We start from the raw sequence: 17,879 nt of genomic DNA, 5'->3' as shown, positions 1-17,879 counted from the left end.
GCAAGGTAGCCAAACCAGGACTCTTCTGATAATCAGTACTTTACGCACTGATATTTAATCTTTTGTTTAAATCCTCTTCTAATAATAAATCTCACAAAGTATTGGACTTCAACTCTTGATGGCTATTAGACATAGAATTTTGATTAGAATGTTTTTGTCCATTTGTGTTTATTTCTTGACTAAGTCTTGACATTTTAATCAAAACTGCCTCTTGGGCTTCCCTGGTGGTGCAGTGGTTGAGAGTCCGCCTGCCGATGCAGGCGACACGGGTTCGTGCCCTGGTCCGGGAAGATCCCACATGCCGTGGAGTGGCTGGGCCCATGAGCCATGGCCGCTGAGCCTGCACGTCCGGAGCCTGTGCTCCGCAACGGGAGAGGCCACAGCAGTGAGAGGCCCACGTACCGCAAAATTTAAAAAATTTTAAAAATTCAAAAAAAAAAAACTGCCTCTTGTAGGCCTCGTCCCTGTTAATCATAACATATACAGTCCTCCAAGCTCTTGGATCCACTAAATTTGATGGATATTTAGCCTAATATCACTGTGATCTCACATTACAAAAGATACTTCGGATTTATTTTCTTCCTACAATTATTTTAAATAAGTCATAGAAAAGATGGTGATAACAAAAGGAAAGCTATGCCTGATCTCCCATTTAGGCCCCCAACTATGGAACTGAGTCATCATTGTAACCAACCACGGATAATTCTTTTTAACACTACAATCCATTCTCATTGTGGTTAAGTTAAATTTGTATTTTCTTTCACACAGGACTTACTTTGTGGTTGTGGTGAGTCAAATCTAAGCTGCCATTATAGTTCAAAAGAGCCTAAGAAATATGAAGCCCTCTGACAATGAACTCCAGAGAACCAAGGAAACAGCTCCGGTCTTGATGGTTCTTACTAAGTACTGCATTAACTTTGAACTCCTAACACTGAACTGAATTTTAGAGATCATTTAGAAAATAAATAAACAGTGACTTGGATTCTCACATTTTCCAAGCTATTATGAATGCTTATATGCGTGGTGCATGAAAAGAGGCTGAGAGTCTAAAAAGGTTTCTGCCTGCTCCTGGGTGATGACGGCAGCTGTGTTACCTTGGGCAATACAAACCCTCTTCCTCCGCAAATGTTTCCCAAGGCCCCTTTCCACCCAAGTGTCACACACCTATTCTCCATTTAACCAGCCCATGGCATTGCAGACACATTTCTACGGCCTTACCTTGCACTCAGCTCTCCAATACACTTCTCCCCAATCAAATTTAATTTTTTCAGTAACTTACATTCTACGTCTCTGAATAAGAGGCAGTTTTATGACTACTTATTTTTCAATACAAATTCCTTTTAAGAAAAAGGATCGCACATTCCCAGATTTCATTCTCTGAAAACATTTTAAGCTCCCTAAATGCGATCACAAGCAAGCTCAGGGATTTCTATAAAATACGAAAGTAATTACCTTCAAGCGTTGCCCCTTCTCCAAAAAGGGCATCTCCAGCCCCAGACGCATACAAGGCTGTCACAGATAAGGCATACTGTGTCCCTTCGCTTAATCCTCTCAGGACGGTATTGGCTGTGTCTCCCTTCACAGTGACCTCTTGAGTCTCGCCTCCTGCCACGGGGGTGTATGTGACGAGATACTGTTTCACTTTTCCTGGTGCCCCAGTCCAAGATAATTTCATAGTTGATGTCGTAGGGTCAGAAACTCTTAAATCTCTTGGGTTCCCTCTAACTTCATTAAAAAATAACAACAACATCAAAACTCATTATTTAATAAAATGACTTAAAATACACTTTGTTGCTATATATATATATATATATATATATATATATATATATATATATATGAAATCAAATTTATATCCTAGGTGAGATTATGGCTATTGTAACTATTGACTAGCCAGAAGAGTTTAAGCATCTCTAAATTGGTCCCTATGTGTCAGTAGAAACAAAGCAAAAGCCATCTAATTCCTCTTCTGTATTTACACATGCTAAAGTCTTTCATGTTAGAATCTTTCATGTAAAAAACTTCAATGTTTTCTCTAAAAGTGGAACAAAGCACTATATAATGTATACGTGCTGATTAGTATCACAATGGAGATTTTAACTCTGCTAAGAAATTATCAATAAAAGAGGTTTGTTAGCATAATGCTATGAACGTCGAAATGTGATGGCCATGAAATACACCAATGTGATAAAAATGATAAATGATAAAAATAATGCTGTCCCTAGAAAAAAATATATGAGAGGAAACAGCCCAAGCGAGGTCAAGTCTTGGATAAAACTCAAGGGCTGCCCTTGCAACTATGTTTGGCTTTTCACGCCTTTCCTGGTAGAGTGGCCATGTGGTCTCTGAAGGGTCTCAAGGCACCCAAGTCTATGACTCTCCCCACCAGGCACACATCGCCAGACACTTTAACTCCATAAAATAGAAAGATGAAGCATCATTGGGTCTTTTTCTGGTGCCTGGCACAAAGAGCCCTAGGTCCCCAACTGAAAAGAGTGAAAGAGAAGTGACTTCCCAGAAGGAAGAGAGGAGGAAGAGAGCAGGTGGGAAGAGAAAGTGTCTCTGCAGGAGAGGCTAATTAGCTAGGCTGCACCAGAAGCGAAGTAGTGACGCAGGCCCAGCTAGAACGTGAGTGTCTGCACAAGGGCAAGAAAGTCCACAAACTCAGATTCACCACTTATGAGCAACATGACTCCGAGCTATTATTTAGTTCCCTGAGCCTCAATTTTTTTTGTAGAACTGGGATAAAAAAGTAACAACTTCATAGATTTTAGGCAGGGATTAAATGAGATAATATATGAAAAGCTCTTTGCACAGAGCCTGATACAAATAGTTGCTTAATAACTTCACTCTTGCTAATATGTAGCTATTATTATTTTTAAAAAACGTTAAAGATAAGGAATAAAATGAAAATTAAGAGTGTCTTAATTTTCCTCAATGAAACCACACATTAAATATTAACAATTTGCAACTAATATCAGAATCTATCCTAGGAGCCTAACCATTCCATTTAAATAAAAGCATGTTAATATTCTTAAATCTCCCTGAAGAAACAATATGTAACCTGTCTCAATGGTACATAACGGTTTGATTTTTAATCCCTAGTCACCCTTCAGTTTTTATGAGAATATTTCATAATATTATTTTAAAAGAATATTTGGACCATCTCATAGCATTCAGGCTCTTTTGACACCAATAAATGTTGTCATGAGTAAGTCAAATATTTGAGTAAGTCAAGTCTAATAGGACTACCATCGAAGATACTCAGATAATTGAGACAAAGTGTCTCATGGCTCATAGCATCTGGATAGTTGTCCAAAGCTGCTCCTACAGTCTAAGATTTCAGTTGTTACCAAATGATGAGCATATTTCCTCTACCTTCTTCAGTGGCTGCATTTCCAGTCAACGGAGAGCCAGATCCTGACAAATATTCAGGAATTACAGATACTTCATATTTTGTGTCTGGAGTCAGGTTCTCCAGCGTTCTCCTCCTCTGATTGGCTGGGCTGGTAACCTCTTTGCTTTCTCCACCAGCAACTGGTCTATAGATAATTCGATACCTTAAGACTCTCCCTGGAGCTTGAGTCCAGGTAATTTTAAAGCTATCTGTAGTCTCATCCGTCACCTTTAGGTTTCGAGGTGCTCCTTTTACTGAAATTTAAAAAATAATAAGTTGACTGATTTTATGTGAAAAATAAAACACTAGTTTTTGATCACTAAATTATAGCATTTCTCTCAGCAAATCCATGAGCAGTTTTTTGACAAACATCCTGGTTCCTGCATGCATTTAGCCAGATATTAACTAGATTCTTTCACAACACCCAGAAAGAAAAGAAGTACTGTCAACTTTTTAATCAAATAAAGAGGTATGTAACAGTAAACTTTTAATATCATAAATACTCTATTAAATTGTAAATTAATGTTGACATAAAATTCAAAAATAAAAACAATCTGTTTCTTCAAACATAAGTAACAAGGCTTTCACTCTTACTAGATTTTCTCAGAAAAGTAGGAAAATAATACCTAACATCCAGGTCTACCACATTTACCCACTTGAACAAACTCTCTTATCCAATCAGTCCCACAATTCATTTTTTTATCTGCAGAGTCATCTGCCTTGAGAATAATTAGACCATACATGTGTTACACCAAATACATTGTAGGCACCTAATGAATGCTAGTTGAATCTAAATCCCAAGGTTAAACTGCAATGTAAGTAACATCCACACACTCAGCCTTAAATGAAATTTTCGTTAAGCCCACATGAGAACATCATTTGATTTTGTGGTTTAATGACCTTTTTGTTTAAGAAGCAAATTGTTCATATGGACAACACAGTCAGGAGAGATGAACTAGATCTACTGGGGTAAAACCACAGTGCAATATATCTGCATGCACCTCACATACAATTAGAAGTTTATCTAAATGTCCAACACATCAATAGACCACTCCAGGGAAAAAGGAGTTGTATATCTCAAGAAAAGAAAGAAATGGCAGGTGGCAGACTTACATCCATGATTCATTTAATATGGCAAGGAAAAAGACTAAATTAGTCAAAACAAAACTGATGGATTTGAATACTGGCTCTGAAATTTAATTAATGTGTAATTTTGAGTCTCAGATTACCCAACAGTAAAAATGTGATTATTTGTAGGGTTACTGAGGCAGTTAAATGAGACAATCCATGGAAACAATTATCATAGTACCTGACACGTGGCAGAAGCTCAATAATTGCTAGTCTAATAAAGGTATTGAATCAGACACTTCCTTATTGACAAAAGAAAATCTAAATCTCAGATTTCAGTACAGACAGCAGAATTGGAAAGGTATTACCAAATTCTATTGTAGTAGCCCAATGACCAAAAACTAGAGTGTAAATGAATATAGTTGGCTCTATTCAAAAACCCTTTAGACTTCAATTTCTTCTTGAGGCATAATTTCATCCCCATCCCAAAGTTGTGAAGAAAGAGGGCCAGGCTCATGAAGCCACAGTGTGGGCTTTACAGAGAAATCATCAGAAAGTCATAAATATCTAAGTGTGGACTGCTAGGTTATACTATCACAAAAATCATAAGACAAGAAGACACCTTAGGCCATTTAGTTTATCTACTAGCCTTCAGGCAGAAATATACCTAAACCATGCACAAAAGAAAAATCAATCTTATTTGAAAATTTTTCCAGAGAAAAGATTCTCCAGCTTTTATCGCCAAGTAGACCAACATATGCCCTCCCTGTCAGCCAGTACTTCTTTGTAACTAAAATTCCTCACGCTGCTATTTCAGCCTCTTCTGTACCGAATAAAAATGGAGGAGAATGACTGATATCTCTCATAATATTCACTGTATATATCAAGAGTAATTGTCTGGTGCTGGCCTTCTAACCAGGTTCATTGGAATCCTTTAAAGGACAAATGTAGAGAAATGTATCAGAAAGTATTCAAATCTATCCAGTAAGGTGGACACATCTAAACAAATACTGCTTAAAATATCTGGTAAACTTTGTACACCCATGTTCTTAGCAGCATTATCCACAATAACTAAAGGGTGGAAGCAGACCAAGTGTCCACCGATGTTGGTATATACATACAATGGAATATCATTCAGCCATAGAAGAAAGAACATTCTGACACATGCTACAAACATTGATGAACCCTGAGGACACTAGGCTAAGTGAAATAAGCCAGTCACCAAAAGACAAATACTGTATGATTCCACTCACGTGGAAACCTAGAGTCATCAAATTCATAGAAACAGAAAGCAGAATGTTTGTTGCCATGGTCAGGGGGACAGAGGGTAGCAGGAATGGAGAGTTATTGTTTAACAGGTAGAGAGTTTCAGTTTTGCAAGATGAAAAAGTTCTGGAGATGAATGTGGTGATGTTACCACAACCATTGAATGTATTAATTGCCACTGAAATGTACACTTGAAATGGTTAAAACGGTCAAGTTTATGTTTTATGTATAGACATGTATATTTTACCACAATTTTAAAAAAGAAAAAAATTTTGGTAATATATATTCGCCATCAGAAGTTTGGTAATTTCAGAAGTATCTGAACACGACACTGTTGGTACATGGGACAGAAAATGCTAGATAAGCAGTATTTCCAGAGTTAGTTCCATAATTATTAACAGTTCTCTGTGTCTCAACCTCAAATTCATCACAATAAATCTAGGGTCTTTTACTTAAGAGTCTTTCTCTTTTTAAAAAGATTTATGAGGGCTTCCCTGGTGGCGCAGTGGTTGAGAATCTGCCTGCCAATGCAGGGGACTCGGGTTCTAGCCCTCATCCGGGAAGATCCCACATGCCGCGGAGCAACTAGGCCTGTGAGCCACAACTACTGAGACTGCGCGTCTGGAGCCTGTGCTCTGCAACAAGAGAGGCCGCGACAGTGAGAGGCCCGCGCACCGCGATGAAGAGTGGCCCCCGCTCGCCGCAACTAGAGAAAGCCCTCGCACAGAAACGAAGACCCAACACAGCTAAAAATAAATAATAAATAAATAATAAATAAATAAATAAAGATTAGCTGTGTTTTAAAGGTACTGAATCTTACAAGGGCATTCACAGTGTTGGACTATAAAGCAGATGGTTATTTCAAATGGTAACTTTGTTCTACAATAAACTGTTAGTTTGGGGAAAACAGTGGAGAACCCTCTCACACCTTCTGCAGTGGTCTCCTCTCCAGCTAAGGGTGTACTGAAGCCATCCTCGTATTCCGCGGTCACGTTGACCAGGTACAGGGTCTCTGGCTTCAAGTTGCTGAGAATGACACTTGTGCTCGAGGCTGGCTCCACCACTGTCACCTCACCATCCCCAGTAGCCTCCTTGTAGGTGATGTGGTATGAAAACACATTTTCTCCAGCAGGAGACCAACTGGTTTTCAAACTGTAGGAAGTGACCTCAGAAAAACTAAGATCCTTTGGAGGCACATAAGCTGTTAAGGAAAAAAAACAAAAAAAGGACATAGTTAAAATTTTTAAATCTATAAAGCAAAAATGGACCTAATGACTACACACTTTTTCAAATGGCTTACATTCATTTGGGAGAGTGGTCATTGAGACCAATGCACTGAGTAAACGTTGCACACAAGACCACTGAGAGAAAGCCTCTCATGCACAGCCCCACAAAGAGGCCCTGATCATTTGTCTTGACCATTCATAATACTAAGTTATGTGTTTAAATAACCAGTTAAAACTGAATTAGAGTTTTGAGCTTCTTAAGACAAAGCACTAATGGAGTTGTCCTGCCCACAACTGGAATACTTAAAACAGTAACAGACCTAAAATGAACCATCAAAATGTTCCCATTCATCCCGGGCAATCAGATATTAACCTTTGGTGGTAGACAGATATTTCAAAGTAATAATTTAAAATTTTTTTCCTAACAAAAGAATATTTATTAAACTAAATCATAGGAAGGCACAATGTTTAAGGCACACTCACTATCCTTAGGGGACATACAATCAAATTGGAGAGACAAGAGAGTGTAAAGTTATTAACAAAAGAAAGTAGTATATTTGGATGCCAAATGACTATAAGTGATAAGTGTTATAGCCCTAGAACAGTTAAGAAGCTTGAGGAAAGAGATGGGACTTTTAATCGAATGTTGAAAAACAGAATTTGGACAAATGAAGAAAAAAGGATAGGGAATTCCAGATGTGAGGAAGGATGCCCAAAAATGGTCCAGGAAAGAGAATGCATAAGGAGGGTTCAAAGATCCAGGACAATGTTCCAGTCACCTTTGATTCAAAGCAACTAGCTCAGCATCTAACACATGGTACACATTCAATTCGTGGTTATTGAACTGGATGCGACAAATGGGTTTGATAAAGCTGGTTCCCCGCCTTGACTGAGGATCTAAGATCAAAAACAGCTCATGACTCTTAGGATAAACAGCTTTTTCACCAATAAATACTTGACCCACACCCAGGAGAAAGTCATATCTCAGAGCTAAATGAGCTAAGTTCAGTAGTTTTCAATAACATAGGAAAGTTACTTTTTCCTATAGATAAAAAGAATTGACAAAGCATATTATCCACAATTTTAGAACCAAAAATGCTTTGTTCATGAAGAGATAACTTTTACTTTACAAAGTCGACTGACCTTTTTTCTTTATAGCTGCCAATTCTTGCTCAATTCTAAGACAGATAGACTGTGTGAGTTCAAAAGATATCCTCTGAAAAGCATCAAAATCTTCCACTGTGAACACATGGGTCTCAGCAGGAGGAGAGGCAATGGCTTCTAATTCTGAGCGAACAGCATCCTTCACACCAACTGCAAAGATTTCAACATCTGAATTCCTTAGTTTTATAGCTGGGTCTCTGAAAGCATCAGAAGATTTTCCATCCGTGATTAGAATCATGACCTTTGGGACGTTGCTTCTTGAACCCTTGCTCGGCACGAATATTTTCTCTCTAACGTAAGTCATTGCTTTCCCAGTGTTGGTAGATCCTCCTCTGTAGGGGAAGGTGTTTATTGCTTCAATTATATCTTCAACTTTGGTGAATTTTTTCAATGTGAACTCAGTATGAGGATCCCGGCTGTACTGGACAAGACTTATCTGTACCCTATTTGGTGAAATCTCAAAACTTTTTACGAGAACTTCCAAAAAGGCTCTAACTTTAACAAAGTTTGCAATCCCAATGCTATAGGAACCATCAACCAAAAACACAATATCGGCTTTTATATCCACACCACGTGAGCATTCTGTAAAAAGAAAGAAAGACCATTAAAGTTCAACAAATACAAATTAATCAATAAAATATAGATACAGCTGCCCCTCTGCATCCTTGGGGGATTGGTTCCAGGACCTCCTTCCCCAAACCAAACTCCAGGGATGCTCAAGTCCATTCTATAAAATGGCACAGGGAAGTAAGCCCTCCAGATCCGCGGATTCGGCATCTGCAGATTCAACCAACGTCAGACCACACAGTGGTTGAATCTGTGGATACGGAACCTCAGATATGGAAGGCCTATGGGATCCGGTTTTCTTAGTAAGCAGCCTTCCTTAAAAGAAAACTATTGCAAACATTTTGTTTAAAACTAAACCTGAACAAGGAAGGCATACTATCAAATGGACCTTCAGGTATTCCAAACTCAGTGATACACCCATTAACTCACCCACTTGAATTTTCATTGGCTGAGTCTTCTCCATTATTGAAACCGGTTCACTGGATGTCAATCCCTTCATGGCAGAAACGCTGATCTGGTATTCTGTGTCTGCTGAGAGGTCACGAACATTGAGTGTGGTCGTCTGAGGACCCACACTCAGAGCATGCTGTCGGCTTCCTGTGGTCATGGGTGTAAGGAGAACTTTATAGCCAGTCACTGGGCTAGGAGATGGATTCCAACTTAGCTTAATGTATTTTGATGAGACTTCCGTGGCAATCAAATTTGAAGGAGGTTCAACAACTACAAAATAACGAGCAGAAGAGTGATTAAAAACAGTGAGATGCAGCCCTGTTAATGAGGTCTTCATGTTTGCACCTCAATTTTCCTTATTTGAATTAATCATGAATGCATCAGGAAAAGTTCCCCAATCCCAGTCCCCCACTTCCACCTGTACCCATCAAACCGAAAGAGACTCAGTGCCTGAATTTTAATCAGGGAGATGAGAAGTTTAGGGAAAAAGAAGTCCTTGGAGAAATTAATAATAGGACATCTGATGCCTAATTCATTCTCTAGGACCAAGATTTTCCATTCTGGTTTTGGTATTACACTCATTGCCTTTATTCAGGTACCAAAGGAGGCACTTGATGAATATTTGTTAAATCAATGACTTACTCAATGCTTTAGAAAGTTCTTCTCTTTTAATAGTAATATAAGCATAATAATGTAATATTTAAGATACTTTATAATATGCCAAGAAAGATAAAGAGTTCAGCAGTTCTTAAATGACAGGTTCTTATCATCTTAAGCAATTGTATTTCCACTTATTCAAGATAAGAAAAAAAGTTCAGCTTTGTTCATAATGCCACCAAACAGGGGTGAAACAATGGTTTACAACATGCATATTGACAAGCAAATACTGATAATCTAAAAATGTTCTATCCTTACTCAGTGTAGAACATATGCGTGTATTGGGCTGGCCAAAAAGTTCATTCGGGTTTTTCCCTTAAGATGTTCCGAACGAACTTTTCAGCCAATCCAATACTTGGCAGATAACAAAGTATTTTAAGCTATTTCAGACCAAATCTTCAAAGTTTTAGATTTGCCAGTGGAATCAGTTTCCCAGAAGATATAGTTCTAAGTTTTTATAAGTCAGGCTGCAACTGTGGATGATAAAATATGTACAAGGTTACTCACTGTCTTCTCAAAAAGGCAGTCAGATGTAGTCCATAAAAATGATGCCTAAAGAAGTGAGAAGCAGTGGGAGGAAAGCAATGGATGTGCCAACTGGAAGTTTAGGCAAAGCTCTGGAGTGATGCGGAGACAGTGCTGGGGAGCAGAAGTCTCAGGAGATTGCCAGCAACAGAGAGAAGGCCCCAAAAATGACCGCGAACGCCTGCAACGCAGCCCACACCCCTTCCAGGGAGAGTTCAAACGGAGGCAGAACCAAACTTTGGCCTAACCTCGCACACACACCCTAGTGAAGGTGAAAAACTTGAATGTTTTAAAAGACTGAGTAAAGAGAGGTTGACCAGGGGAAAGCTGGGCGGGGGTGGATTTTGTAATAAAGCAGAGCAAAAAATCAGACATTAGTCAGTAAAACAAAGAAAGAGATTCAGAGCCCATGAAATAATAAGAAGGAGTTCTGAAACAAATGAGAGCCAATGAACATTGCCAAAATACTTGGGGTTTGTAGATTAAAGAGTTTATATGATTGAAGATGTAGCTCTTTAGAACTTATCTTTAATCAGCTGTGAATTCTTAGGCTAAGAGGCGAACAATTATGGAAACTGTGACTTTTTAATACTCCAAAGGATGCTTATGAAATGTCTTTTCTCTCTCCCATGTATTTAAAAGCAATGACTGATAAAATGGAAGCATTTTCCAAATGTGGGAGGATCAAACTGACTGATCTTTGAAATATTCCTAAGAGCCCTGAAAACACTATGCCGAGTATGGTGATGGAAACTCTTTTCCTCCGCCATTTAATAGAAACAGAATGCTAAACTAAATGTCCCTCTGCCTGTGAAGCCGTAACTTCTCTCAAGTAATGGAAGAGGGGGACACATGGGAACACCCAACAATTCACTCACCTTCTTCTCCACTGACCAATTCCCCAAGCTGGTCATCCACACCTGAGCACACCTGGGAGATGATCTCATTCTGAATATCCACAATCGCATCGAAGTTGGCCACGTTGAAAACGTGATTTAGTGAAGGTGTGGAAGCGATTTGTTTGAGTTCTTTTGCATCTGCAGCTTTAATGCCTTAAAAAAAAATAGGACAAAGATATGGGAAGGGAAATGTGGGAAGTAAAGACATTTTCAAGTCCTATTCAGTCATAAACTGGAATTGTTTTGCATCCTAATGAACGTGCAACTGTTGAAATGACAAAAGCATTTTCCCATTTCACGCAACATGGCCAAAGAGGCAAAGGACTGGTTGGTAAAACAGAGTGGGCTCTCATGCCAACCATGCCATCATTTGTCCCTGCCATCTGTAAAGATAAGACTTTTTTCTTCCAGAGTCCTGAATGAGCTGGAACCCTCTGAATTCTTCAAGTGTTACATAAGAGAGGAAACATAAAAAACACTTAATGATAATACAAGGAGGATCTTTATTAGAATCATTGGCCCAGCATTCTTTGAAAAGCAGAGTGTTGACAAAGAATGTGACTACTGCCTTACTTAATGCATATGCTAAATGAGTTACGTGAGAGAAATAGATAAGCAGAACTTTTACTCAAAAATGATTTGGGGCTTCCCTCGTGGCACAGTGGTTGAGAGTCCGCCTGCCGATGCAGGCGACACGGGTTCGTGCCCCGGTCTGGGAAGATCCCACATGCCACGGAGCGGCTGGGCCCGTGAGCCATGGCCGCTGAGCCTGCGCGTCCGGAGCCTGTGCTCCGCAACGGGAGGGGCCACAACAGTGAGAGGCCCGCGTACCGCAAAAAAAAATAAAAAAGAAAATTGGTTTGGATTAACACTACACTATCAAATGCAGTAAAAACTGCTTTCCTTCCTTGAGAAAGAATCCTTCCTTGAGGAATCAACCCTTCATCTTCCTGCCATTAAGTATTAAAGTAGTTCTAAAATGAAAATACTTAACCAAACTTGACCTACCCAAAGAGAAAACTTCAACCCCAATACTTCGAAGCTCTCTTGCTGGAATTTCCACTTCGTCCTGGGATTTGCCATCTGTAATAATAATTGCCACTTTGGGAAAGCCAACTCTTGCTCCAGCAGATTCCGTGAAAGTATTTTTGATTAAGTAATCAATGGCTTCCCCTGAAATGAAAAAGAAATATGTTCAGTTCCTCGTGACACAATTTTACCAAAATCAAAAGCTATGGGATTAATTTCAACATTATTTAACATATGATAATTTGGGCAATCCATCATTTCTTTCCCAAATAGACATTTCATTTATCTTAAACGATACCACAATTTGTAAAAACATACCTGTCATCGTGTTGCCACCTTTGTATGGGATTTTTTTAATTGCAGCAAGCAGCTCATCCCGTTGATAGTACTGATTTAAGTTAAATTCCGTCCTGGTGTCAGAGCTGTACTGAACAACTCCAACCCTTGTCTTCTCTTCCCCAATGTCAAAAGCAGACACAAGAGCAGCAATGAAATCTAAAATGTACTTGAAATTATTTCTTCCCACACTCCATGAGCCATCCACAAGGAACACTAAATCAGTCCAGGCACTGACAGAGCATTCTGAAATACATGTGATATATTTTTTAAATGACACACTAATAAATCTATCTAGCATTAAGGAATACAAGCTAACATGGCAAAAAGGTTGGCTCCTAAAATCATTTTGTTCATTAGAACTTTTCACCTTGTTCTTTAACCACAACTGACATGCACAAAAGAATGTAAAACTTTATTGGCACACATAGAAGCATTTTCAGTACCTTCGTGAACATGCATTTCTGCAACTATATGTCTTTAAACTGTTGTATAAGACATTGTGCAAGACCAGATACATATATGATCCATTCTCCAAGAGCCTGTGACCCAAGTATTGTTGCTATTGACTTGTCTATTTTTATAACTATATCCTCACTCTTTTCTCCAAGTAAAAACTATATAAAATATCTAGGAGACATACAAAAGAAATGTAAGCAAAGTGTTTTCATTCGTGGTATTCTGAGATCAATAAATACAAAACAATTGCTGTACCATTTAAGCAAATGCGGTAGGGTTGAAGAAAAGAGCAAAGCTTTTTTTAACATTCTCCTGCATTTTACAATATAATTGTCTAAAGTTTGCAGCTGGTTAGTCTAGAGGGTTAATGGGGTCTTAACAGAAGTACCAACAAGTATAAATATGATGCAAAATAGCCATAATATCTTGTCCTAATTATCAAGGTATTTAAATTTGACAACTAAAACCTTCTTGTACTAAACAAAACGGGGGGAAAACATTTTCATTCAAAAGTAAAAATATATGTAGTACCCTTAAATCACTACAAATGCAACAATTGGCCTTTATAACCAAACACATTTTTCCCTCTCTCTGTGGTCAGGTGGGGAGGGGGGAACAGGTTGGTTTTTATGAAAATCTGTATTCATAAGGCAAAGCTGAGTGAATTTTCTGAAGATATTTTTGTCCCTGCCGTCAGTTGGTAGATAATAAGAGAAGTATATGGCTAGGAAGAGGAGGAAAGGTCCTGAGAAATTTGCAAGCCAGTACAACTTGCATGCCTAAATAATTTTTGCATACTATTTGATGGGCCAACTTAAGCCTACTGAAAGTCAATATTTAGAATAATGCTTTGATTTAGAATAAATATTGATGATTCAGGGAAAATATTTGCATTGTAACTGCATACTATAAACTTCGCTTCAGATGATTAGACATCAAAAAGGATTATAAACAGTGATCTGGCGGGAAAAATTCAGGATAAAGGGAACTTCATGTTCACAATCTTTTTATTGTTATCCTGAGTCACCAGTCCAATTTACAAGGTGGCAAAATTAGAAGTCCGAGAAACCCTTCAAGGCTCCATCTCAGCAAGTCACACAAAGCAGTATAACACCAAAAGGGGCTAGAAGCCACAAAACCAGACAATAAAATTGCTTTCATTTGATTACAAATGCATCAACTTATCAGAGACGTTCTTACAGAGACTCTGAAAACGGTTACAACTGCACCAACTAAGCCCATGTAAACACTTTAGAAATAAGCATAACATATACAGAGACCTAGAAATAAATTTTCATGGCAATGGAATTGCTGAAAACACTGTGAGGGCATCTCCCCTGTGGTCCAGCCTTATAGTTCCCATGTATCCCTGAGCTACCACCTATTTCTATAGTTTGTCTTTGAGAAAGGAGTTAAGTCCAGTGATGAGCTTTGTTTCTCACCTACTGCCAAAATCCTGCAGGGGAACTTGGACACACACAAATTGAAAACACTCCCAGTAAAAAGAATATTTAGTACATAGAATGAATGGTTAGAAAGTCAGAAAGTAGGTGTTATAACCACTTAGTCATACATTACTATTACATTGCCTGTACTTCTTGTAGATAAAGCTTACAGAAATTAATATAGGAGTGAGATCAAACTATGGACCTAGTTGGAACATCTCCTTTATATTACATTTATAAATTCTGCAAAGCCAAGCACAAATCTTAAGGGAAATGCTTACTTTGTATCTCTGTTTTTCCAGGTTTCTTCTCGCCTGGCTTTATCGGGCCACCTGTTTGAACTGAATCAAAACTTGATTATTACAAAAAGAAATGGACCCATACAAACACTTCCTAAGAAGAAAATAAGTACGTTGTCTTTCAAATGTATGGTCCATTCCCAGCTGGTCAGAGAATACAGCCAAATAAGCATTCCCTTGCAAATAAATTATTTTTAGGGAGATTTTAGATATATTTGAAAATGGATATTAACATTGTTGTCTGGCAAAGCCTAATGTTTTTAACAGTTTTCATTCATAATATTCCTGCTGTTTCCAGAGACCAGGATTATAAATCAGGAATGAGTTATTCACAGCTACTAACATCTAGGATCACTGAAAGAATAGTTAATATGGATATAAATTAACTCTGCATAATAACAACTTAAATTTGAAAGTTGGAGAAATCTTCTGCAAAATATAAGGTATAAAAGTACTTTATATGTGTGCTTACTTGTTAATTGGCCTATAACTGGTACACTTTCTTCTACTTCATCATATGAAGTGATTGTCACCACATACTCTATTTCAGGTATAAGCTCTGTTAATAAAGTTTCAGTGGTACTAGCTGCAAGAGTAAATTCTTTAGTGGGCCCATCTGAAAATATAGAAAGAAAAACATCAATGCAACAAACCTTTTTTCACATATAACATAACATATACTCAAAATCTGAAAATTCAAAATATACATTTTTTTAGAATACCCAAACATTATTTTTTACTGCCTTCCAAGACAAACATTTTGAATTCTAGAAATTCAATAAATGGACTGGCATTGCCTTTACTTGTTACAGTCATATTCCATATTTGTTTGAGGACTCAAGTATTCCTCTAGATTAAAGATATACCAGAATATCAAACAGAAATCTCTCATTATTTTTGAATATTAATGGTAGATAACAAATTTTTTTATAAATGAGAGATAAAGCAGAAAATAATTTAATTTTAAATGATGCATTTGAGGAGAGCACTGAAAGAAAAAGAAGGGCTGAAAATCAACTCAAAGACAACAAACCCCATAGGCTAAAAGGAACATCTACTGGGAAACAGCATCCTCTTCTACAGAAGTGCATCCTCCATACTCCAGCGGGGGATGGAAGCATACTCTAATGGGTAACCATGGTCCTCTGAATTGACTTAACTAGGTATCAAACATTTCAAGGTACAGTGTACTGAGCATTTCCTTATATATTGACAATTATGTACTTCCTTCTAGATTATGATAATGCTCAATTCAATTAGGAAACACTGTAGTTCTTAGGGACTAAGTGACTTTTAAAATTCTTAAACATATTAAATTTTCATCAAAACATAAATAATCAAAAAAGAAAATGCTCCAGGTTTACATGTGGAGCATTGCAGAACCCACCAGGGCCCCCATGGGAAAATAAGATACCAGGGCTCTGCTAGGTTGAATGGCCTCAGTGTCAGTTTTTAAAGTATAGGAGTCAGTCATTTCCAACATCTGGAAACCAGATGAACTCTTTTTCAACTGTTTTTCTGCTTTGGAATAAATGAAATAGTTAACGGCAAATATATTTGGGAAGAAATATTCAAGGAATAAAAAGTAAATTCTTGATCACTTTTTAAGTTCTCAGATCATATGGGAGAAAAACACAGCTTCCCAATCCCCTGATAAATCAGCATTTAAAATCAGTGGTATTTTTTAAAGGCCACGAGTATGTAAACACAGCTCTGGTGCTAAGTCATGTCGACATCATCTATTGCTTCTGTCAGCCAATACAGACCTCTTCCTACCACTTGGCCAGTGCTAGTAAAAATGGTTATTTTCCCATTCCACATTAGAAATAAAAGTTAATCAACAGAGGTGGGTTCTGCACACTTGGGCAACATCATGAGTACTAAAGAAAACTTTTGAGAACAAGCAAAACAAGTTTTCTTCTTTCAAAGACTCTTAGCCTTAGGATCTACAGAATCTATCTAGTAAATCGTTGTCTTCCATCATGGCAGCTCACCACCATCCCAGAATCTGTGTCCTGAGTACTGAAGTGTGCAGGACACTGGGCAAGGTGTAACAACTCACTTCATCACTTGTCACTTGAAGTGCTGGACAGATTAAGTGATTCAAGAAGAATGTCAAGAAGTGATCATTCTATTTTATAAAAGCAAAGATTACCAGCAATATTCTGATTGGGGGGAAAAATGTCTATTTTTAGTAACAACAGCTTAGCACAGGAAACCAAGTTAATAAGGCTAACACTATAAAAATATAATAACGGGTCCTGGGCTGGAAATCTGGAGATCTGAGTCCACCAAATATCTTGCGACGTTAGGTAAACCCCTCAGGTTTTCTAGATCCTGGCTTCCTCATAATGAAATGGAAGGAGGGGAAAAGATCAGATTATATCACCTTTGATGTCTCTGTCCTAAAATCCCAGCATCTCAAAACTTACCCGTTGTGGAGTCCACTGTTATTTTGAAACCCACAATTGGATCAGGTGGTCTTGCCCATGACATATGAACAGTATTTTCATCTATAATTTTAAAATTCAAGTCTGAAGGTGGGTCAACTGCAAGAGAGAGAGTTGATATCAGTTACATTTTCCAATGTCACAAAACGGTCAATTTAATTAATAAAGAATTGTGTTGAGCAAAGCTTACTAAAATTGTCTTTGCATAAATTTGTTTCCAACAAATATAAAAGATATCTTGTTGGACAAGAATAAAATTAAAAGCTGACAAGATGTGACAAAACATCAGAGAGTATACATATTACAGAAGACAGCACAAAACACTTTGGATTCTTGAGTTGCTTGGTCATCCAAGAATGGCCAGCAAAATCAAGCATAATAGAAACATATTTGGATACAAGTACATACAGGTACAATGAAATCACATATAATAACCACATATGCAAACAATTCACATAACAATTAAGGAACTTTCGATACATGCTGAGTGCATTTTGAATAAGCATGCCAAATCACAACCTGCTTACAACCACAGAGGTTAAGTGAGAACACTGACATAATACATTTTTTCCATAATGTGGAAAAGAATCAATGATATTTTGGTTCATTCTCTGCATCATTGCCTTGTTATTAATTTTTGTT

The 17,879-nt window shown here is 37.8% G+C and overlaps 1 protein-coding gene across 1 annotated transcript in view; it reads right to left on the bottom strand.

Moving 5' to 3' along the window:
- Positions 1–17,879, bottom strand: part of COL12A1 (collagen type XII alpha 1 chain) — a 115,269-nt gene that overhangs the window by 87,506 nt on the left and 9,884 nt on the right. Inside the window, exons 3-13 of the mRNA XM_079716122.1 lie at positions 17,220–17,336; positions 15,260–15,403; positions 14,770–14,829; positions 12,567–12,830; positions 12,228–12,392; positions 11,199–11,372; positions 9,118–9,408; positions 8,101–8,703; positions 6,660–6,932; positions 3,379–3,651; positions 1,453–1,725 (exon numbers count right to left, since the gene is read on the bottom strand). Of these exons, the coding sequence (XP_079572248.1) occupies positions 1,453–1,725; positions 3,379–3,651; positions 6,660–6,932; positions 8,101–8,703; positions 9,118–9,408; positions 11,199–11,372; positions 12,228–12,392; positions 12,567–12,830; positions 14,770–14,829; positions 15,260–15,403; positions 17,220–17,336 (2,637 nt within the window). The remainder of the gene's footprint in view (positions 1–1,452; positions 1,726–3,378; positions 3,652–6,659; positions 6,933–8,100; positions 8,704–9,117; positions 9,409–11,198; positions 11,373–12,227; positions 12,393–12,566; positions 12,831–14,769; positions 14,830–15,259; positions 15,404–17,219; positions 17,337–17,879) is intronic.

This window comes from Hyperoodon ampullatus (assembly GCF_949752795.1).
Source record: "Hyperoodon ampullatus genome assembly, chromosome: 12".
In the NCBI taxonomy this organism is placed as follows: domain Eukaryota; kingdom Metazoa; phylum Chordata; class Mammalia; order Artiodactyla; family Ziphiidae; genus Hyperoodon; species Hyperoodon ampullatus.
Note: the sequence above shows the minus strand (reverse complement) of the source record. Positions and strands in the feature narration are given on the sequence as shown.